This window comes from Drosophila teissieri, unplaced genomic scaffold (genome assembly GCF_016746235.2).
Source record: "Drosophila teissieri strain GT53w unplaced genomic scaffold, Prin_Dtei_1.1 Segkk7_quiver_pilon_scaf, whole genome shotgun sequence".
Lineage (NCBI taxonomy): Eukaryota > Metazoa > Arthropoda > Insecta > Diptera > Drosophilidae > Drosophila > Drosophila teissieri.
In genome coordinates this window covers 1,763,480-1,787,178 of record NW_025225038.1, presented here as the reverse complement: position 1 = coordinate 1,787,178, position 23,699 = coordinate 1,763,480, and the positions used below count along the sequence as shown (strand labels likewise).

Sequence of the window (23,699 nt, the reverse complement as noted above, 5' to 3'; positions counted from 1 at the left end):
CGAGTGATCCAGTTTAATATAAATTTGGTGCGTCCAGTTACCCTAATTTTCCTTGGCTTACCTATCATTCTCAAGATGAAAACATGATTTTTGCGGGCACCCAGGCCGCAAACCCTTTCACCGCGGTTCCTGGGTTCTTGGATGAGTGCAACGTCTACTATATCATAGTCCATGAATCACACCAGATACGCCAATGGTACCCAAGAATGAGGCTAAAAACTACTAATTCCAATGAGCAGAGAGCATGCTTGCTTAAGAGCTTTCCCAAGGATTTTGAACCGCTGCTTATCGAGATATCTTAACCGTTGTCTTTTCACACGTAAGATCCCTGCAGAAGATTTTTTAGTGTAGAAGGTTTTTAGAAGGTTTTGGGTGTGGGGAGTGGGAGGGTATTGTGTGGTTGCGATAAGTCCTGGAGTCCCTGCGGTACTACCAGGAGTCCTGTTGTCTCCGTGAGGTTTTTTCTCTTTTAGCTACACGCAGCCGCTTCATCGCCACTGCAGCGAAGTTGCTGATCTGAAGGTCCCAGAAGGTGTGGTCCGAGATCATGCGCTCCCCTGGGGTCGACGGGTCCACTTTGTCCTTGTTGCGGTTAAATCGCTGGCAATTAAAAATTATGTGCTCTGCGGTCTCATCAACTCCGCATTCTGGGCAGTTGCGGTTATCGTCGTGGTCAATCCTAGTCAGATAACTCCTGAAGCATCCATGCCCGCTTAGAATCTGGGTAAGCCAAAAGTTGAACTCGCTATGCCGTCTTCGAGTCCATGTGCTCACATCCGGGATAATCATAAAGATCCATCGCCCCTTTGTCGACTGCTGCCATCGTTTGCCACCTTTCCAAGCTATTAGATCTGGCAATCTTCTTAGCCTCGTCGTATATCTCCTTTGCCGCGAAGCCAATCACCTTGGTTCTCCCTGGTAGTGACAACCTAATCGTACATGGCGTTGCACAGCAGAGGTCCGAGTACCGAGCCTTGGAGGACTCCGCAGGTTAACCTTTGCTCAAGTGTGCCTCCGTCTGTGTCGTACAGTAGTACTCTGTCGCTGAAATAGGACTTAATTATGCCCACTAAAGCGTCCGGTACCCCAAGGTGCTGATGGTGTTCTGATGCCCAGTGTCATTGCAATCTTGTACCTTCAATTGCCTTTGAGGCGATCTCCTTGACCGTTGCTATAGCATCCACGGTCGATCTCGCCTTCCTAAAGCCAAACTGCATTTCCGAGAGGTCCCATCCAGGTGGTGCGCCGCTTCGCAATGATTGAGATTCATCTGAATGATCTTCATTTCCTCGGTGGCTTCGTGCTCATAGGACATCTCCTGCTGCCCGCAATGTGCTTAGCGTCTGCTCTCCTGGCACTGGTGCATAAGAAGCATTTGGCCTCTTGAGTGCAGCTAGCAATCTTGTTGCCGGTCTGCCCGCACTTGAGAGAGCAATCGGCTTCTTGCAACGCGCCGCTCCAGGCACTTAAAACACCTAGGTCTGGCGTCGTTCTCTTTGACTCTACAGACTGTCCATCCCACCTTCAGCTTTCCCTTAGCAAGGACCGCTTGCGCCTCGCTGCACGGCAGGCCTCCTATTGACGTTTGGGTATCCCTGAATGTACGTAGGGTATTTATTAAATTGTTGGTCGAGTTGTTTATGTCGAGTTTTCGAAATTAGTTTAAAATACTAACACTTACATTGTAAAATATATTGAAAATCCTTACTCAAATTCGTCGAAAACGGAAGAATTATGTATCTTTGAGACAGGCAGCTAAAGATGCACACACGGGTTTCAACTCTTTAATAGTAGCTCCAGGCACTAACAAGTGGTGGCAATAATCAGAATTAATAAAAGGGCGATATACACGAAACCTAACAAAATACCGGTCCGTGTTTGAATACAAAAATTATGAAAAAGAAAAACGATCTTACGCTTCTTACTAATAAAATTCGAATGACACATCTCTGTGCTAAGAAAACCCTTGACACTGAGGATTTTCCCGACCAACCCAAGCAGAGACAGCTATTGAAAGGTAGTGAATTTTCTTGGAACAGAGAAGTTTAGCCGACTAACCTAGTGGGGACTGCCGGTTTAGCAGCTGACTGTGAGAACAGCTGGCGTGACAGTGCATCTCGTGTTGCACACAGAGAAAGGGAACGAAAGAGAAAACCGGAAGAGAAAGCTTGGAAAATTCTCTCACCCTGACCTATCCCATGGGCCTTGAAATCGAAGCTGGCTGGAGATCGGAGTCACGACGCCAGTTCAGGCTGGCTCAACGCGGAAATTTTTGTGTTTTTCCGGGAGCGCCAACGCGACGTCTTCAAACACTTCACCAACACACCTCCCATCCCTGCAGAAGGTGCTGTTGTAAGGATGCTAATCACGGGCCAGGATGTATACTCAACCAGCCCAGGATCCTCCACAGAAATAATTATTTGTGAGACAGGCGGCCTGCTGGCCAACGGCTGCGATACGCGATGCCATTCTCCGAACGGGGTGAGAAGGGAAAGTCTCTTCTGGGAAGGAAGTATCGTCTGGAAAACGGCTGCGATGCGCGGGGCCGCTTCCGAACGGGGCTCTAGGGGAAGAAAAAAGTCTCGTACGGAAAACGGCTGCGATGCGCGGGGCCGCTTCCGAACGGGGCTCTAGGGGAAGGAAGAAGTCTCGTACGGAAAACGGCTGCGATGCGCGGGGCCGCTCTCGAACGGGGCTCGAGGGGGAAGCAAAGGTGAGTTGGGGAAAGGAAGGATTGAAACTGTCCGGTTTTCGGTCTCATAAATTCACAACACTTTATTTACAAAATGTAAACTCCTCGAATTATTTCCCCATACAGGAGCAGCTCTACGACGAGCTGCTCGACCGCGACGCGCAGAAACAGTTGGAGACGCCGCCGCCGGCCTTGAATTGGTCGCTGGAGATCACTGCTCGCCTCAGCTCCCGGATGTTCGTCTTGTGGAACCGCAGTGCGGGCGACTGCCTGCTGGACTCGGCCATGCAGGCCACCTGGGGCGTGTTTGATCGTGACAATATCCTGAGGCGGGCACTCGCCGACACATTACACCAGTGCGGACACGTGTAAGTTAAACGCTTTTGTTTGAAATATCGTCAGTGTTTGAAATTACTAGTATTTTATTGTAGGTTCTTTACTCGCTGGAAAGAGTACGAGATGCTGCAAGCTTCGATGCTGCACTTTACGCTGGAGGACTCGCAGTTCGAGGAGGACTGGAGTACACACACTCACCGAGGCCCGCCTCACTCCATTTTAACTCCTCCGGGATGGTGGTCAGCCTATCCATGATGGCTGCCAGTCTCAGGTGTCCTTCGTCCTGATCCTCCTGTAATCTTCCTGTCGGGGCAGTCGGCGTCCCACTTCTGTTCACGTGGCCACTGGTATCTCCGAAAAATTTTGAGTCCCGCGGGAAAACCACGTGGCGGCGTCGGGCTTCGGATTGCCGGTTACTATGTGCATCGGCCGATCGTGGCTCGACTGGTTGCGGCGCTGTGGCACTGCCGATAATGTCGTGCTTTGCGTCGGGGGGCTTTGCCGCTGCGGGCTTTACCGAGAATGTCGTGCGTTGTGTCGGGTGGCTCTGACGCTGTGGGCTCAGCCGATGATGTCGTGCGTTGCGCTGCTTTGCCTCTGCCGCTGTGGGCTCTGCCGATGAAGCTGGGCCCGTGTTGCGGGGTTTGGCCACTTTGTTGCGGGCCTGATGTTGTTGTGTTGCTGTGCCCGTGTTGCGGGTGTTGAGGGCCTGATGTTGTTGCGCGGGCGAGCGGTTTTTTTTTTTTTTTTTATTATATATACGGCAGGAAAATGAAATCTTCTAAAGATACCGTTTACCGACCGTAGATGGTATGCACGATTCATAACCCTCCAAGTAGAGTTATGCCTACGTACTAAACAAAAACCTTCGCTCCTTTTCCTGTACTTGACATGCTCACCGGGACTGCCAGTCAAAGTATTTCATCAGTGAGCAGGATGTGATGCTAAATCTCACTCCCTCTGCGCTGAGCTGTTGCATGGCGCTCCTTCCTTGACTCTTTAGTCGCCTTTTACGACAAGCCGAGCGAACTGTGATAGAATTCTTACCACGCCACCACACGGGAGTACTCCTCATCCGCCATTTCGGTTGGTCATCTCGTCCTTGCGGACACGCTTCATCATTCGGACTATGATTTCGTGACCCCCTTTCCAAACGTCTTTGTTCGCCAACATAGCGGATGTGCTCTGCTGTTTCCACCGCGTTTATGCAAAAGAGGTATTGCGCTGTATCCACATGGTGAAACCTAAACAGGTACCCTCGGAAACAACCATGGTCCGTTAGGAACTGGGTCATGTGTTAGTCCACCACTTTGTGCTCACACTCTGCCCATTCCGTTAGGTCAGGGATAAGCTGGTACGTCCGTCGCCCACGTTGCGACTCTTGCCACCTAGTCTGCCAGACTCCACGAATCCACTCGAGAATCTCCGGTTGATCAACCAACCGGCGCTTTATCTCCAGATCAATGGGTATATTGCCTGAAAGAGCATCCGCTGCGTCATCCGAAACGGTTGAAAAGCCCCTGATTAGTCTCAGTGCCATTGTCCGTGATACTGCCCGCGCACTAGCCAAGTAGGTTACTTTGCTTGTAACACAGCTCCAGATAGGGGCAGCGTAAAGCAGCGTTGCTTTAGTAACCGCCGCAAGCAGAGTCCTTGCCGGCAATCTGGGTCCTCCCACGTTGGGCATAATTCTTGCCAGCGCTGCAGCTGTCATTGCCGCTTTTCTGCTGGCATACGTTGCGTGGTCCTTAAAGGAGAGCCTACGGTCTATTAGGACTCCCAAGTACTTTAACGATCCTGCTGAAGCGATTATTTCTCCCTTCACTTCGACCTGCATGCTTTCAATTCTCTTTCTGCTGCTCAACAGGAGAAATTCCGTCTTATGTGCCGCAATTCCTAGGCCGACTTTCTTAAGCCAATCGGTGATCGCCCTGATCGCCACATTACTGTTGTCCTGGAGCTCCGGTATTGTCTTTGCCACCGTTGTTACCACAACGTCGTCGGCGAAGCAGTGTAGCTCCACGCCTCTGGGCTTGCTAATCCTCAGGATCCCATCATACATGATGTTCCACAAGATCGGTCCCAGTACCAACCCTTGTGGAACCCCTGCAGAGACTTGGTGGCATCTTGGGCCAGCTTCAGTTACATACAACAGCGTGCGTTCCCTGAAGTAGTTGCCAACTACGCTTCGTAGATAACCGGGTATGCCCATGTTACGCATTGCGCCGAGGATATTGGGCCATCTCGCTGAATTAAACGCGTTCTTCACGTCGAGTGTGATGATGGCACATTACTGTTTACTTCCCTTTTACGGAAACTATACTATTGGCATTGAAGGCCTGTGGGGCTCTCGGAGATGACTTCTATGGCTGTGTATAGAATGCGCTTAAACAGTTTGCCCACGATGTCCAGCAGGCATAGGGGGCGATAGCTGCCTGCTGCGTTTGCAGGCCCCTTGCCTTTCGGCAGAAGGACAAGTTTCATTGTCTTCCACCGCTTGGGGAAGACTCCAGAAGACATTGTTGGAAGGCCTCCCTGAAGACCTCGGGTCTTTCGGTGGCAGCGGCCTTATCGATTACCCCAGGAATACCATCAATGCCGGGTGCTGTTTTTGAGCTCGGCTCGCTTCGCTTTGTATGCCTCCGTGCATTGGGCGTGGTGCGGTTGTCCTCTGGATCGCTGCGCTTGTCTTCTCGCCCCTAGGCATTCCGTACGGAGCTGGTGTAAAGAGGCGCTCCGCCAGTAAACAGGGGCTTGCGTTTCGCATTTGTTTTCTCGGCATCACTGCATGTTGCTTTAAGCATGTTCATAAGCGATGTCACCTTGGTCTCCGCGTGTCCATTTGTGGTCTCCATGGATTCAATCTGGTAGACCAACATATCCTCATCCAGTTTTTTGATGTCCCATACTGGCCCTAGTGCACATCTCCGCTGTCTGGGCATCGGCCTCCTTGTCCATACCCGGAACGAGATCAGGTTATGGTCGCTCAGGGTTATGTCCTCTTGCACCATCCAGTTTGCGTTGGCCACTAAGACACTGCTGACGAAGGTGACATCGATGTAAGACGAGCCTCTGTCGTTATTAAAGGTCGGCTTGAGGCCGTCGTTTAGCAAAACGAAGTCTATCAAGTTCATGGCCTCAATCACTGCACGTCCTCTTGTGTTGGAAGTCCGGCTGCCCCATTCAGTGGCCCAGGCATTGAGATCACCTCCTATGACTGCTGGTCTGCGCCCTCTTGCATGGTCAACAAGCTTTCTAAGCATGTCCTCGAATTGCTCCAGGCTGTCGCTAGGTGGAGCATAGCAGCTGTAGAAGTGCACTCCTTTTATCTTGGCGTATGCGATGCCGCGCATTGGTTTTTTTTCGCACTCATCCACAGTTAGGCTAGTGTGACACTTGATAGCCGCCTTACCTAGTTCATCGAGCACCACGAAGTTACCTACACCCGGAAGGTATGGTTCACTCAGGAGCAGTACGTCCGCATTGTGCTCCCTCGCTGTCTGAGCCAAAAGGTTCTGCGCAGCTGCGCAATGGTTGACGTTGAGCTGGATGATGTTAATAATGTCTAACATCATTTTGGCGGCTATTGGCTTCTTTTTTGGTGCTGGCTTTGTAGGTAGGGCATGCGAAACCACCTGTCGCACCACCCTATCAATTAACCCTACCAGGATCAATTAACCCTGCCACTTGAGAGAGTGGTGGTCAGTGATCACCTGGAACCGATATCCTTTGAGGTAACAGCGCAATTTGCGGACTGCCCAAACTATTGCCAGGCATTCCTTCTCGGTGACGGAATAGTTTTCTTCGGCGGTATTCAGCCGACGGCTGGCGTATGCCATGACACGTTCCTGTCCCTCTATGGTTTGGGTGAGTACGGCACCAATGCCGTAGTCGCTGGCGTCCGTCTGCAATATAAATGTCTCTTCGAAGTCGGGACATGCGAGAACCGGTGCTTCGGTGAGTAGGTCCTTCAAGGCTTGAAAGGCTTGTCGTCCATTCCCACTTCCGATCCTTCTTGAGAAGGGCGGTCATCGGTTCGACCACGTCGGCGAAGTTGGGCACGAACCGTCGGTACCAGGACGCTATACCGAGGGTGCGGCGGAGCTCCTTGAGGTTCGTCGGCGGCCTCAATTCCCTTATGGCGGCGACTTTGTCGGGGTCCGTATGGATTCCGGCCTCGCTGATGACGTGTCTGAGATATCGTATACTGCGCTGAAAGAACTGGCACTTGTCTCGGCTGAGACGGAGGTTGGCTTCCCACAGACGTCGGAACACCTCCCGTAAGTTCCGTACGTGCTCCTGGAGTGTAGGCGATGATATCATCGAGATGGGCAAAGGCATGCGGCTCCATGTCCGGGCCAATAACAGTGTCTAGGGCCCGCTGAAAAAAGGTGAACGCGGTAAATTCACGGCTGGCGGGGGCAACTGTTATCTGCCAATATCCATTCTTCAGATCCAGCGTCGAGATGAAAGGGGCATGTCGTAGGCGCTCCAGGATGTGGTGGATCCTGGGCATCGGGGACTGAGTTTTCGTTAAGCTGACTATAGTCGACGCACATCCGGACGTCGCCGTTGTTCTGAGCGGCGATGACGATCGGCGCGCTATGCGAGCTCTTGGACGGTTCGATCCTCCCTTCGCGGAGTAGTTCGTCAATCTGGCGATCGATGACGGCCCTCATGGCGGGGTTCCTCGGATGATACCTTTGTTTGAGGGGCCTATCATTCCTCATGATGATGGAATGCTCAGCGATGTGAGACACGCCGGCCAGGTTGTCGAAAAGAGATAGTTCTCGCTCATGGAAAGGTCCAGTCCACGGCTCCGGGTAACTTACGGGGGTGTCGCTTGGTCGCGGCTCCTCCTCCGAGTCGTATTTGGCGTCCGCGGTTCCGCAGGAGGGACTGCTTATGTGCGTCGGCGATCCCGGGTCCTGGAATCGGACTCTCTTCTCGGCCCTGCGAAAAAGGTTCCGCACGGAGGCGGCTTCTGGTCCTCGTGGATACTCGAGGCCCTTGTCCGTTTCCCTGCTTCGGAGTCCGGCAGCATTCGATGGTCCGTACATCGGGTCGTCCACAATCCCAGCAGAATAATGTCCGGGGATTCCGACACTCTGCAGCGAAGTGCCCAGCCCGTCCGCAGTTCCGGCAGGAGGGTGGTGCGTCTATGGCCCGCCTGGCTGGGGTTTCCTGACTTGGATTTGCACTCGGGTCACAGCGGGCGACGTCGGTAGTAGTAGTCCGAGGTCGTGGCGGCTGTACCGCGGCGGACGGTGCATGTCCTTGATTTCCTCGATTCCGTGGAATATGGTTGCCCGAAGAACTCTCTGACTCCGCTCGGCCAGCGGAGTAGCCTCCGATGGCTTGGCCTCCGCGACAACGCACAACTTCGAAATTTACTACGACTTGAGTCAGCTCAGCCAAAGTCCGGAAGTCCTGTCGACGTGTAAACATGTGATATTCCCGCAGCATATTTTCATAGCTCTGGATCCGCTGAAAGACCGGCGCTTCGCATCTTCAGTCGGAGGTCGACTAGATACTCCTTGAATGGCTCGTGTTTCCTCTGGTAGTGCGTCCGGATTTCGTCCTCCAGACGTTGGTAGTAGCGGGGTGCCAGAAAGAATTCTAGACATTCCCGGCGGACTTCGGTCCAGGATTTTCCTTGAAATCCGCTGGTGCGGAACCAGTTCCCGGCTCGGCCGGTCAGTAAAACCCCGAAAGCGTGCGACAAGTTCTTCCGGTCAATCCGGTATGTGTGTTACGTCGGTGTATTCGTGCCTGTGTCCTGGGTGAGGACTCAGGCCAAGGGAGGGGCATCCGATGTTCAGGCACCATGATGCCAGCGTAAGCTCGTCGATTTTGGGTCGTGGGATCTTGGTAAGCCCCTCACCTCTCCAACATAACGAGAATAAATATATTAGTGCCTGAAAAAGTTCGTACCGTTCGTCAGTCAGCAGTCCTCACTGCCCACAAGCTGTAGCTTGATCGTGAAACGATCAGGCAATGTTTCGGCCACGTTCCCTCCCCTTCATGCGTCCGCATGCCTGATGGAACGTCGCGGGCCGCGCAATACGATCCCCTTTTGTCAAGGTTGTCCATCAAACGTTTTGTCATCGTTTTTGACCTACTCCATTTCTCGCGTCAGCACCCCTTCTGGAAATGTTTACCTACTCATTTTGTTGTAGTTACAATAATAGCATAATTTTATTGAGTGATAGATTGTCGGCTAGTGCCATGTAATACAAAAAGGCTAGCATATAAAAATTATGCTAAGTTGCTTATAATTGTTTTTAGCGAGAAGTATCGAATGTACAAAAATTGTTGGCTATTCACGACTACAAACGTCGCTCTGAGGGCTCTTGTTTTTGCATAACAAAAACAAGGCGGATACTCGCCGCTGAAAAGTAATTTTTATTTAAGACAATATCGAACACAAAAATATTTAACTTCTATTAATGAAATACATTGCCTGGAAGAGGCTAACAATAAAATATTTTTCTTTAAACCTGACACCCTTCGGTTACCATTGTTATAAACATATACTTATATTTAATAATGGTGTAAAAATAAAATGAGCACGAGAATATATGTATATATATGAATATAGAGTAAACTCGGGAACAGGGTTCCGTCAAACTTACCCCACTTTAATCCGAAGCGATGAGATCTCGACGCGTTGGATCCTGGGTGTTGCTATATATACGAACAATATTAAGATATACACAAAGATAAAAAAAATACACTACGTGAAGTATGCATATATATGGTTTTATTTTCTTTTGTGGCACGCTTTGGCTGCTATTCGGCTCTTAGATTACTTGGAATAAGCACTTGTTAGGAAAGTCTACGCTGTTGCTTTTTTTCGCTGATATTCACATTAACGGCAATGCACCGGTTCACATGTTCTTTTATTTAATTGTTTTGCCGTTAGTATTTTCAATGAAGCACTTTGTGGGAATCCGGATGCAATTCTGTCCAGGGTATGGTGATGGTCCCTCCTCCGCTGTACGGATCTCTTGTACATTTTCACCAGCCTTAATAGAGCCAGGAAGATCAGTAAAGCAGCGACTAGACTCCTTGCCGCCCATCCTGAGAGTTTTGTGGAACTATGGTCTTTCCTTGTTAGTCCTGGATTCTTCCAAGGTAGGTCCTGTTATTTTAAAGGTTGATAGCGTCATTGCTTCTTGACATTTTTTTTCCTCGACTGAAGTTATCCTTGAGTCTTTCCGGCTATAGACTGACGGATAATTGCCCGGGTATTTGACGTACGGATGATTACCCGGGTATGGACTACGGGTGTTTCCCGGGTACTGACTAACTCTTTTATCTGTGGGCCACGGTCTTTTTATACCGGCATAGAGCTTTTTCTGATCTATTGGTTTTCTATGCCAAGTGTTCCCACCTAGGAATCATATTTCTAACTTTCCCCAATTTTGGGAGTCAATACCCCTTCGGTGAAGTGTGCCCGGAACTGGAGTTGATTTTCCTTTCTTTCTGCAATCTATTGCGGCCGCTGACCGGGTCATCGGAGACTCGTTTATTGTCGACATGCATTTTCTTTGTCGCAATCCAACTGAGTCAACGCGATAATGGTACCCCTTCCCCTGCTTTTAGATTCTGGTTTTGAAAAAAAGGGTGTACGCAACATGTGTCTGCCCGCTCTTGTACGTGTTCCACGAAGGTGAGTGGGTCTGAGGTGCCATCGAAAGACAGGCCCCATCTTATCATTTTATCAACCACTACGGAACCTGCGTTCGCGTCGACCAGGGGAGTATTGGTGCTCGGTGCACTAGTCGCGGCGTCGGGGTCCGGCGGCAACGCCGGTTTGGTTTCTCCCGACGGAGAGTTACCATACTTGGCTTCCATTTCACTGAGACGCGTTTGGGTGGAATCGGAAAGCCCAGATTGTCGTACGAACGCGTAAAGTCGGGCACGTTGTTCCTCGACTGTACCGTTTGTGTCTAGACTAAGTTCAAGGAGGATGGCTTCGAGCTCGTATTTCTTGCGATGTGATTCCACGTCAATTTCCACGTGGTTTCCCCTTTCACCGTGATCGGTTTTTCAATTGCACCCGCCTTCGGTGGCTCACGGCAAAATGTTCCCAGGCACGGTCGACTGGTCTCGTGGTCACCGAATGTTATTCGAGAGGGAGTTTAAGAATGTTGGTTGTTAATCAACCGCTGTTGTTTAGCTGCTGGTCGACGATGTCGACCAATTAGGGATGCATATTAAATATTAATTTAGTGGGATGGGCGTTCTTTTATACATTTGAATTTGAGTTACCGAATAGATTCTTATATATAATTGGTATATTTCTGATGGTTTGTGAGAAATAGGAAATTTCAGCTAACTAACTAAAATGGCATATCTTACCTATTTGTGTCCTTTTTCTTTACTCACTTTGAGTCATCTGTTGTCTGAAATGACCAAGATATTTTAGGCAAGATTCCGAAAATCGTCAATATTGGGTCGTTCGATACCTTTATGATTCACCTAAATCCGACATTCATGAAATTTCCTCCTTCTTTATTAAAAACTGTATTTCGAGTCACCTTCTTCCTCATAGGATGTCTTTTCGACATTATTATTAATGAGTACTATTATTTATAAAAACAGTTGTCTCCAACTACAGACAGAAAGGATAGTTTGTAAAAAATTAGCGTTCCTAATTCGTGCTTATATCGATCCCAATCAACATGGGTTTATGCCTGGGCGCTCAACCACTACCAACCTAGCCATATTCTCTGAACACTGCATGCAAGCCTTGGAAGCCCATTCTCAGGTTCATTCTGTATAAACAGATTTCGCTAAAGCCTTTGACAAGGTTTGTCATCTCGCTTTGCGGTCAAACTTTTAAAGCTTGGCATTGACTCTTCCTTTTAAATAACCCGAATGAAGCTATTTCTGAAAATCTTCTAGGTAGATCTCATTCATAATTTTTTCAAAGATATTTATTCGTGCTTACCATTTTCTAATTACCTTGTTAGGTACACCCTTTTTGTAAGATCATAAGACTATGACGATTCACAACCAGAACCTAAAGCAGGGGAAGGGGTTGTAACAAACATATTTTGATGGCCTGCTCTCTAAGAGATACGTGCGGCTAGCTCAGAAGATTTCGTGTATTCGTCCCACCAAATTTATATTAAAACGTGATCACCCGGTTACCAATAACAACACTTTGCAGTTCTCGTTTCATCTTCATTCTTGCCTACATTTATACTGTGATTTAATTATCCGGTGCCGTGTCCGCTCTCGCGTCGTGTAACTAGACCCTCGCCTGGTACTGCCACGGCCACACGTGGTTGGTGGCGATGAAAAAGGCTGTGGAATTAGGAAAGCGTCACCATTCCCAGACTAGGGTGAACAAGTGCTGGGCTCTCAAGACGTAAGCCTCGCTAGCCGCCACCTCCTGTCCCGGTTGGTCCCGCCAGACGCCTGTTCAGTTCCTACTGACGCTCCGCGCAATCGTCCGGTTTACGCCGCAGTCCCTGTTCGTTGCTTTACGTTGTTTACTCGTATCCTCGTTCTCCTTGACTGTCTAGCTTCTAGCGTTCGGCCTGTTTATATAAGCCTCCTTTAACGGACAAGAGGGATATGTCTCCAGTCACCGGATCCAAAGTCCATGGTTTTACCGTTGGCCCGGTCCAAAGTCCAGCTTGGTCTGGTCCAAAGTCCAGCTGATACCGTTATTCTCCTTCGCCATCTGGTCACACTACCTCCTGTCGATCTATTGTTGATGATAGCTCCTGATAACTCCTGTTGGTGCGGCATTGCCATTCGATGACCATAGTATTTTTGCAGTGTGACCCGTCATTTTCAGATAGCTCCGATATTTTTGCCCATCGATTGATCGCCTTTTGATCGAGGAGCCCCTTTCAACATGCACGTGGTGACGAAGCAACTGCTGACAAGGCAAGCCACTGCTTGACAGCATGGCTCTCTCTTTCCCCTGATGGACGACCAGTATTGCGGATGGATGCTCTCTCTTCTGCTCCAACTTCCATTTCTTCAACCCACACGTGAGTGCCTGCCCCCTTCGTTTTTTTCTCTTGTGCGTACTGACTTTTTCTTCTTCTTTTCTTTGATCGCATCAACATGAAATTTTCCCCTGTTATGTTATGCTGCGAACAAAAATATATATTTTCCGAGTTCTTCCATGTTTTGTGCGGTTTGTGTAAAAATTCTCGGGTTTTTTGACGTTTGCCCTTGCGTTTCTCTGTATTCCTGGCCAGTAGTAACGGGTTGCCATCCGCGCAATTGTCTTACGACTGCGCACATGGCCGGCTGCCGGGAGTCGTGGTTTTCTCGCAGGACGGTTTCCATCAGTTGCCGCGGAACGCACAGCTTTCAGGTCACCACATCTTCGTTCCCTGCCCTATGCGGAATCTGCCTGTAAAGGCGTGTTCTGGGAACTTTTGAGGATGCTCCTATATTTTCGCTAACATTTCCGTGACCCAGCTGCACCCTGTTTTGGCCTCTGTCTTCTGGGTTCTTCGCAGCAACTCTGGTTCTGTTGACACCGATTCTGGCAGTGGCTGCTGTTGTAGTTCTTCTCAGCTCCGTTTAAGGTCCGGCTTAAGTATGAAATAACCTTTTCGCCATTTTCTGTATCCTGTGTGAGGATCGCGCCAATCCCGTAGTCGCTGGCGTCCGTTTGCAGGATGAACATATTTTTGAAGTCGGGGGCACGCCAGGACTGGGTCGATGACTAATTCACCTCCTCGATGGCTTGCTGGTGGTCCTGTGACCTTCCCCACTTGGTGTCCTTGCGGAGGAAGTCGATAAGTGGCCTCCCAATGCGTGCGAAGTCAGGCACGAAGCGTCGGTAGCAAGATGCGACTCCAAGGTATTATCTTAGCTCGCTTACTGATGATGGTGGTTCTAACTGAGCTATAGCTGCTACCTACTCTGGGTCCGTACCTACCCTTGGCTTGTGACGCGATGACCTAGGTACAGTAGTTGCTTGAAGAATTGGCATTTCTGTGGGCTTATTCTTAGGTTCCCGTTCTTCAAGCGGCGGAACACTTCGGTGAGGTTTCTTTTGTGTTCCTCTAGGGTGCGGCCAATCACGATGATGTCATCTTGATACGCAAAGGCATGTGGCGACATTTCCGGTCCAATCACATGATCCATGGCCCGTTTAAATGTGGCCGACGCGGAGTGTAACCCAAACGGCATCACTCTCCATCGGAACAGACCTTCATGGTTATCGATAGCTTGGCTATACTTGATGTTCCGGTCATAGAGCGTAATTCCGCGAATTCTGTTTCCAGGAATGTATCCATGTCCTCCCCTTCGCCGTCCCTTTGGACTACTGCGACCGACAACTTCACCTCGAGCCACCCATTGTGTCTGCCTCTGGCTGGTATCCGGATTTCATGACCGACGCACTTGATCTCGGCCCCGACTTGGCTGAGGAAATTCCACCCCAGCACCAACGCATCCACTATTCCTGGAACTATAAGTAGGCTCATGTAGAGTCGTCTGTCGCCGAACTCAACTTATATCTCGAGCTTTGCGTTGATTTCTCCGCACCTTCCATCTGCCAACCTAACCTGCCGTTGTATCCTTGTAATCGTTTCCCGACAGCCAGCTTGTCCGCCACCTCTTCGCTGCTGCTCCTGTTCAATTAACTTGCAAGTTAGTTTGGAGAGGCGGCACCTTGCGACCCCGGCTCGCCTCTCTGCGGCTGGGATCGCTGGCCATTTCCCGTTCTCTAGCAGCTTTCCGAACTTCGGATTCCTACTCTTCCGCACATCCAGCAGAACAGCAGCCTCTGGTTTCGGCAGCCCCATTCCCAATGGTCATGTCCACCGCACCTGCGACATGCTTCTTGCGGATTAGCAACATGGGTTAGGTTCTGACCCGAAGTGCCTCCAGGTGTCTTTTCATTGTGTCTTTGTGTGGTGACTGGTCCGGGGTAAATTGCGCCCACTGTTCCTGGATCTGTGTGCCTAGATCGCTTGCATCCTCACACCTTCTACACGTGACGGGTGTTGCGGCCGCGGCTTTGTTGCTGCTGAATTTATGACCCTCAATTCCGGCGTTGTTCGTGGGATCATGTTAAGTTCAAAACCATATGTGTTTGCGGACCACTCCACCTGTTCCAAGACTTCGAGGGGTTTTTCTCATCCGTCAAAGCGAAACGACCATTCCCTTACTTGTTTGGCTATTTTTGCGTAATCCAGCTGGCTGGTTCTGGGTCTTCCTTGACTTGGCATCTTCGTTGACCTTCCTGCTGCATCTCCTCCATGCTCAGACATGCTATGGAGTCTTTATCCTCGGGGTTCGTCAGCTTTTTGCTGGGCCTGGTCTGTCAGGATATGCTGTCTACAATTCTGTCCCGATTGCTCCGAGCTTTGGATCGTAGTACTCAGCCAGGGCTTTTCGCATGTTCCTGTTCTTCCAGACTGCGATATGCGCAACCTCTTTGCGAAATTTATATTAAAACGTGATCACCCGGTTACCAGTAATAACACTTTGCAGTTCTCGTTTCTTTGATCTTTATCCTTGCCTAGATTTATACTGTGATTTAATTATCCGGTGCCGTGTCCGCCCACCTATCTCTAGGATTTTTGCCTTCCGTCCAGGCCGGGTATTATAAAGCATTTTATTTCATTTATTTATTTATTTTTATTTTTCATTTATGCAAAAAATGGTATAAAACATGCCATAAGTAACCTTGATTAATTTCAAGAAGTCTGTCGTCGATATGCCCAACAATGCGTGCGCCACGGCCTCTAGGAGGGCCGCATTGCCAATTGAGAGGTTGCTACCTAAAAATTTCATTTTCGCGAAAAGTCGCAAAAATTTGCAAATGAAACCTATATGTTCTAAATAGGAAATTAATCACTCTACAACATGGACTAACACACTTACTAAACAAATTTCAACAATTTTTTAAAACTCTATTCAAAGTTGAAATTTTATTTTGAAAGTTGGACGAGAACATCACTTGCTAAATATACAAATTGTTAAGCTTACACGCACAAAATAAGCAACATATTAGGAGAAACACATAGTACACACCTCAAGAATGAGTATTCATTTCAAATTTGACGGGTTTAGGCCTTGTGGTTCAAGAAATATTAATTTTAGTAAACACTAAAAAATAAGCTCTCCGATGGCACGTGCTTTATGTTAGCAACAGCTGACTTTACAGCTGTTAATTTTAACAGTGGACTGTTAATTTAACATTTGCGTTACAGATTATAAATCTTTGATCAATTCTTAATATGTTAAGAAAAAAAATTTCAAAATTTGAAACACTTTAAAAAATACATTTATGCCAAAAAAACAGGTCAAATTCCCCATAGTGCACACCTGCTCGGTTCGCACGGACACACCAAGCAATCGCCTGGTTCCTGTACGTAGTCTCCGACCGAGTCGACCGGGTCATCACCACTATTCCTGCCGCCTCTTCGAATCCGGAATAACCGTGCTTCGTCGTAACCTCAGCTACCTGTGTCCCAATTCGGAGACTTTCCTTGTTCCGAACGTCTCGACGTAGCGATCTTGTTCTTTGCTGACTATCACGGCTCCGTATCCTTGTTCTCCTTGACTGTTCAGCTTCCTGCTTCCCTTTCGGGCTGTTTATATAACGGTTATAGCGGTCCTTTAAAGGGTTTTCCCTCTTGTCTCCAGTATCCGGATCCAAAGTCCATGGTTTTACCGTTGGCCCGGTCCAAAGTCCAGCTTGGTCTGGTCCAACGTCCAGCTGTTACCGTTATTCTCCTTACCTTGGCCCGTCGACGCCTACTGTTGTCTTGCCGTCCTGCTCCAGTTCGTTATCTCTCGCTCTCCATGTTCTCTCCTTCAAACCGTCTGTTCTCCAAACTCTCTTTCTACCGGTTCAGCTTCTCGAAACTCTTTCTCTACAACTCCTCGGCTTCGCACTGCCGTTACTAAGCGTTGACTTGTTGCGAAACTGGCAACGGCAGGCCCTCCTCATGCAATTTTCATTTCCATTTCTGCGGAGTTTTAACTCCTCACAGGGTACTACCATCTCGGTAAATCAGACGCAACGCGACAAAGAAAATGAAAGTTGACAATAAACGAGTTTTCGATAACCAGTTCAGCAATAAGTCACAGAGAAACTCTACTCCAGTTACGGGCACAGTTCACCGAGAAGGTATGAAATCTAGAAATATGACTTCTAGGTGGGAACACTTGGCATAGAAGACCGATATCCGGAGTAGTTCAGAAGAAGCTTTAAGCCGGTATAAAAAGACCGTACCTCACCAATAAAGTAGTCAATACTCGAGAGTCAGTTCTCGAGAGTCAATTCTCGAGATTCAATGCTCGGGATGCCCATTCTCTTGAGTTCAGTTTTCGAGATTCCATCCTCGCGATTCGATTCTCGGAAAGTCTATCCTCGGGCGGTATCATACTCAAGTGAAGACGGTCTTAAACGCCAAGAACTTCGGGCAAAAGAAAAGTGTCGAGAGGAGTGAGGACCCAATCCTGCACCAAACCCCAGGATACCAAGACTTAGACTGGAAGGATCAAGCATTAGGAATACTCTTGAAGAAAAACTGCTATCCTAACGACTGCGCCAAAAAGATGATCTTAAGATGGGCGGCAGGGAGTCCAAGGCATCCGACAACATCGCGAACGTGATCAACACTGCGGAAGTCATCGACCACAAAGATGAGATACTAGGTTTACAATATACACTTAAGTTCATCGCCGTGATGTTAGTGTTGCTGGTACTATTGAGACTAGTTAGGATCTACAAGCGGCGTCGGGACCATCACTATAGCCTAGAAAGGATCGTATCCAGTATTGCGCAACACCAATAGTGCAAACGAAGTCCGCTCAGCAGATATGAGCAGTGTATCAAGCAAAACAATCCGTCAATAAAAACTCACTTGCCTACTACCGAACATAATATAAAAGCCGGCAAAACAAAAAAACAAAGAATAAGTGAACCGGTGCCTTTTTTTCTAATTTGGATATCAGCAAAGACAATATAAACAAGTGCAAAATTCAAGTAATCTAAGAATCGGGTAGCTACCGAAGCATGCCGCCAAAAACATGCATAAATGCAAACATGCATATATATATATATATATATATATATATATATATCTAGATAGACGACCTTTACTTAGTGTATATTCCTTTTTTTGCTTGTGTATATTACGTTACTGTTTGGTTTACAAATTATTGGTGCACGAATGTAGATGTATGTATAATTCCATCAGTATATATAGCAACACCCAGGATCCAACGATTCGGTTTAAAGTGGGGTAAGTTTGACGGAACACTGTTCTTTGTGCTCTCTATATTTTTATATATGCATATATTCTCGTGCCAATTTTATTTTCACACGATTAGTAAATATATATATAGTAACATATCCATTCTACACCCACAACTCCCCAACCACACACTTTTGTAAACACTCACACACAAACATTAATGTCTATGTAAAATCACACAAACACATTAATGTGTAAGTACAAAATGTAATCAAAGATCGAGAGCCCTTCTATTAAGCTAAGCTGTTATTTACGCACAGTATCATGTTCCAAAGTCTAGACTCTGTGGCGAGCCAACGTCTCCTAAACATTCGATCACTTGGCGAGCCATCTGAAATAACAAAAACTTCCGCCCACGCAATCGTCCTAGGATTTTCCAATTACTCTTATTTTTCGGGAGTTCCTTTCTTCACGGGAGAATAGACGTTTATAACTTTATTCTCTTAAACTTCGCTCTTAAGCTATCCCAATCTGCCTATATGAACGCAAACATTGCGATATCCCTGCTAAGCCCAACTCAACTTCGAAGTCCATTATCCAACCAATGATAATCTAAAGGCTCTAGTTCTTCCTTTATTGGAATTAAAAAAAACAGTTAAATAATACATAAAAAACCAACTGTGTTTCTTTTTTTATTAAACTCTCGGTCTGAATTCGTAAATGGCGCAGTCGGTAGGATAAAAAGGGAAAATTGAAAGTGACAAAAGATCCTTATACGACCGAGTGTATCTTTTAAGATTGAACCACGCGAATCGGCGCTAAAGTAAACATAAAATCGTAATACAATTAACTCATTTTTTTCCGCAAAATAACTACGTAAAATCGGTGGTTGACACACAATAGTCAAACCTACTGGATACTGTCAATAAAAGTGTAAAAACAAAAATCCCAAACACTCAAAAGAATTACGTAAAATCAGTGGTTGACACACAATAGTCAAACCTACTGGATTCTGTCAATAAAAGTTTAAAAACAAAAAACCCAAAAACTCAAAAGAATTACGTATAATCGGTGGTTGACACACAATAGTCAAACCTACTGCATACTGTCAATAAAAGTGTAAAAACAAAAAACTAAAAACCAAAAAACTCTGCTACAAAAAAAAAAAATAAACCATGGAGACCGAGCAAGTCCAACTGTTATCGGAACCGCATCTGAATCAAGCCTTAAGTCAAATTAGGCAAATACCAACATTCAGTGGTAACACCCCAGAGCTCAGTGCCTTTATCTGAAGATTCGAGTTCATACTTCAACTTTACCTATCAATCGACACCAGACAAAGACATGTATTCTTCAGCGCAAATGAGATGCAACTTGTAGAAGATGCCCAACGAGTATCCCAGTTATGCGCAGCAACAACCTGGCCAACCCAATGAACGCGCTCATCAGCGAATATAAAATCCAAACACCATGTGAGGAACTACTCCGTCGTCTTTACAACACACCCTTCAGCAGAAGTATCCGTATGTTCGTCGAAGAGTTAGACATTAAATCATTCACAATATCGAATAAGCTTATGTTAGAAAATAACATCAATAATTCCGTAATATAAACAAATGCATTAAATAATACAATCAAAGATGTAATCATGAGAAAATTTCCCGATAGGTTACTTATAACTCTTGCTAGACATGACATTACGACAGTATCTAAACTCAAAAAAATAGCACAACAAGAAGGTGTATACGAAATAACTTTCAATGGCCGAACAAAACCCCAAAATAATTCCAACCATAATACAATCCAACCCCAAACCTCTAAGAATAAGGGAAACTATCAAAATTTCGTGAACAATGCTTTGCATAATACAAATGAATCAAATCCAAAAACTAATTCAAGACCCTTCGAAATAATTCCGAGGTTAGCAAATGAGCTCACACAAAAACTAAATACAGGTAGAATTCAGAATCATTTAGGTACTCAACAACGAAATAATAAATTAATGATGACCAGTAATACTTATTCCGTTTGCTGCACTGTGCTTACAGGCTGCTTTCCTCTAACTTGCAACGAGAGTCAAACATAAATAATGCCCAGCAAATGTTGGATTTATTTGTGAACAATTTTCCAATTATTTATGGGGAAAGTAGTGTTTCATATAGGGATGTTGTGATATTAAAAAATATCGTATCGATGATATTTTTTTTATCAAAAAATAATGATAATATTTAAAATATCACAAAAAATATCGACATATTTGATATTTTTGTTTTTTTTTTTAATAAAATTTTTTTTCCCACAATAAATAAAATAAAAGTGTCTTTTTAACTTTATTTTTATACCCCTTACTCGTTGAGTAAAAGGGTATACTAGATTCGTTGAAAAGTATGTAACAGGCAGAAGGAAGTGTTTCCGACCATATAAAGTATATATATTCTTAATCAGGATCAATAGCCGAGTCGATATGGTCATGTCTGTATGAAGATCTCAGGAACTACAAAAGCTAGAAAGTTGAGATTAAGCATACAGACTCCAGAGTCATAGACGCAGCGCAAGTTTACGCCCACTCTAACGCCCAAAAACCGCACAAAACTCCTACTCCCACACTTTTGAAAAATATTTTGATATTTTTTCATTTTTGTATTAGTCTTGTAAATTTCTATCGACTTGCCAAAAACCTTTTTGCAACGCCCACTTTAACGCTCACAAACCCCCAAAAACTGTCAGTGTTGAAGACTCACCTTCGCAGCGTTCTCTCTTGTTCTTATTTAAATTCATGGATATTCTATTTATAATGCAGATAATAATACGTTGTGTTTATATAAATGTCATATTATAATGCTACCAGTACTTAGAATTAAGTGATTTTAGGAAGGCTCGTTGTGTTATATGTGTGTCTGTCATTCGGCTTTTACTCGGTATCGCTTTGGAAATCAGAGTGAACGAAGGAAAAATATCAAACAAATATAAAAAAAAAATATCACAATATCGATATTTGTTCAAAAAAATATCACTATATAAATATATCTTATTCAGGAAAAAATATCGATATATTGATATTTTGATATCAACAACCCTAGATTCATACAATGTTCACGGTTTACTTCGTGTAAAAGAGACGATTAAGCAAATCGGAGATCCGGTTTCTGGCTCTTCATACGATTTCGAGAACTATTTAAAAACTCTTAAGAGATTTGTCCGAAAGCCGACTCAAATCTTACAACAAATTTATAGGAAGATTGTTGAAGATGGTAGAATTAGAGTAGATAATGATTCAGTGAAGTTAGAAGGTAGTGTTTTGAAGTTGAAGGGATGTACGCTTAGGAATAAAAGGCCATATAGTTATTGTTATGTACTAGAACACATCCCGATTGAAGTAGATTCTTTTGAACAGAATGCAGAAGGTAGGAGAACTTTAGATATTCGTAGCTTTTTATAATGCGCCTGTATCCTCTTTAGCTCTAGGTATTCGCTTAGCATGTGGGAATATGGCACTCGATTTAGAAAGATTTAAGGTTACTAATAAGCGGTAGCGATATAAGAGCGAAATAGTGCTAGTTCCATATATACATTTTTCGTAGGGTTTACATTCTCCCTTTGTTAATTATACCCGTTACTCGTAAAGTAAAAGGGTATACTAGATTCGTTGAAAAGTGTGTAACAGGCAGAAGGAAGTGTTTCCGACCATATAAAGTATATATATTCTTGATCAGGATCAGTAGCCGAGTCGATCTGGCCATGTCCGTCTGTCCGTCCGTCTGTCCGTATGAACGTCGAGATCTCAGGAACTACAAAAGCTAGAAAGTTGAGATTAAGCATACAGACTCCAGGGACATAGACGCAGCGCAAGTTTGTCGATTCATGTTGCCACGCCCACTCTAACGCCCACAAACCGCCTAAAACTGCCACGTCCACACTTTTGAAAAATGTTTTGATATTTTTTCATTTTTGTATTAGTCTTGTAAATTTCTATCGATTTGCCAAAAAACTTTTTGCCACGCCCACTCTAACGCCCACAAAACCGCCAAAAACTGTATATGCTGAAGACTCTCCTCCGCACTTCGAATAGCTGAGTAACGGGTATCAGATAGTCGGGGAACTCGACTATAGCGTTCTCTCTTGTTTTATTTTGGAGGTGTTTAGTCCGTAGGCGTATTTTTCAATATGAATCGGGCATACCTTAAACGACGGCGTTTTAGGTATCTTTAGAAGATTCACCTGCCGCAGTTTGATGACTGAAAAAAAAGTATTTAATTTAAGTATAACAAGAAAAACCGATAAAATACAATATCATTTTTTATAGTTTTTTTAAGATGTCTGAAGAGCCGACAACCAGCGCAAATCTAACCCAATTTGTTTTCTCCCTTGAGGGTAAGTGAACCATATAAAATCAAATTGCATTCATTTTTATATCAGTACTATTTTTATTTAATAGAGGATGATCTTGTGTTGGAAACCCGGCAACCCCCGACCATTAACGACCAATTGGCCCAGATTAGCCAAAAAATTCGGTCTTTAGAAACTGTGACGGCCGAGATAAGCCAAAGAGTTCGGGCTTTGGAAACTGTGTTGGAGGCAAACACGAAGCAGCTGGCGGAGACCACAAACCAGGTTGCGAGGATGACGGCCTTTTTGGAGCTGTTCGTGAAGGGGAAGGCGAAGGATGTGGCTGTGGAAGTGGCGTTTCCAGTCACATCGGAAGAAGACCTGGTGGCTTTAGAGCTAAACATAAGCTCAGGGTCCAAAGAACGATACGTAAGTAAAGTATTTATAGTCTAAGTGGTCGTGAAATTCATTCTGTGTTTTAATTTTTTTCTTTCAGATGGAATCAATATCACATATATTGAAGCGTAACAATTTGCAGAAGGCAATCAATGGCGTTGTGTCAGATCCGTTCTTGTGCACCTACAATATTGACGGCCTCAACGGGAAAAAAATCACTTAAATCATTCCCCAAATTTTTTGCCGTTATCATTAGTATGTATATTTGTAATTTTGCATTTATATTATTAAAATACTTTTCATTACAGAAAGCATAAGCACATTAGAACAACAGCCAACAGCCAGCAGAGAAGGCCTTGGCCCACGCACTGTGTAAAAAATAACGCTAACAAAAAAGGAAAAAAATGGGAGAATAAAAGAAAAAATAAACGTTTAATTTACCGTTAAAATACATTTTTTACTTTTGTGGGAGATTTTTCTGCATTTACAGGTATTTTCCCGAGGAAATACCTTGGAATACTAAAGGAATTCCCGATCATTTTCCCCAGGAATTCCTGGGGAATTCCTCAAGAAAACCAGTGCTTATTTTTTGTTATTCCCCAGGAATTCCTTGGTAGTTGGGCTCCTCCTTCCACCCTTTAGTCGCCTTTTACGACAAGCCAGGTACGCTGAGGTAGTATTATGCTTCCGCCACCACACAGGAAATGTATTTTGATTTTTAGGCACCAGTTCTGTTGGTCACCTCGTCG

General features: G+C 45.7%; 2 protein-coding genes across 4 annotated transcripts; both read left to right on the top strand.

Moving 5' to 3' along the window:
• Positions 1-2,602: 2,602 nt before the first annotated feature.
• On the top strand, positions 2,603-3,789 carry LOC122625806 (ubiquitin thioesterase trabid-like). Its single transcript, XM_043805857.1, has 3 exons — positions 2,603-2,713; positions 2,819-3,060; positions 3,124-3,789. Exons 1-3 carry the CDS (start codon positions 2,603-2,605, stop codon positions 3,281-3,283), a joined length of 513 nt encoding a protein of 170 aa, XP_043661792.1. The 3' UTR covers positions 3,284-3,789.
• A 6,314-nt stretch (positions 3,790-10,103) lies between these two features.
• On the top strand, positions 10,104-23,368 carry LOC122625807. 3 transcript variants are annotated; one of them, XM_043805858.1, is made up of 5 exons: positions 10,104-10,165; positions 22,532-22,599; positions 22,664-22,983; positions 23,051-23,205; positions 23,259-23,368. In XM_043805858.1, the coding sequence occupies exons 2-4, from the start codon at positions 22,542-22,544 to the stop codon at positions 23,171-23,173; spliced, it is 501 nt and encodes a 166-aa protein (XP_043661793.1). In that variant the 5' UTR covers positions 10,104-10,165; positions 22,532-22,541; the 3' UTR covers positions 23,174-23,205; positions 23,259-23,368. The 3 variants fall into 3 exon arrangements, with proteins under 3 accessions (XP_043661793.1, XP_043661795.1, XP_043661794.1); XM_043805860.1 differs by lacking the exon at positions 10,104-10,165 and adding an exon at positions 19,423-19,700; XM_043805859.1 differs by lacking the exon at positions 10,104-10,165 and having other exon boundaries at positions 22,505-22,599.
• The last annotated feature ends 331 nt before the right edge of the window (positions 23,369-23,699 follow it).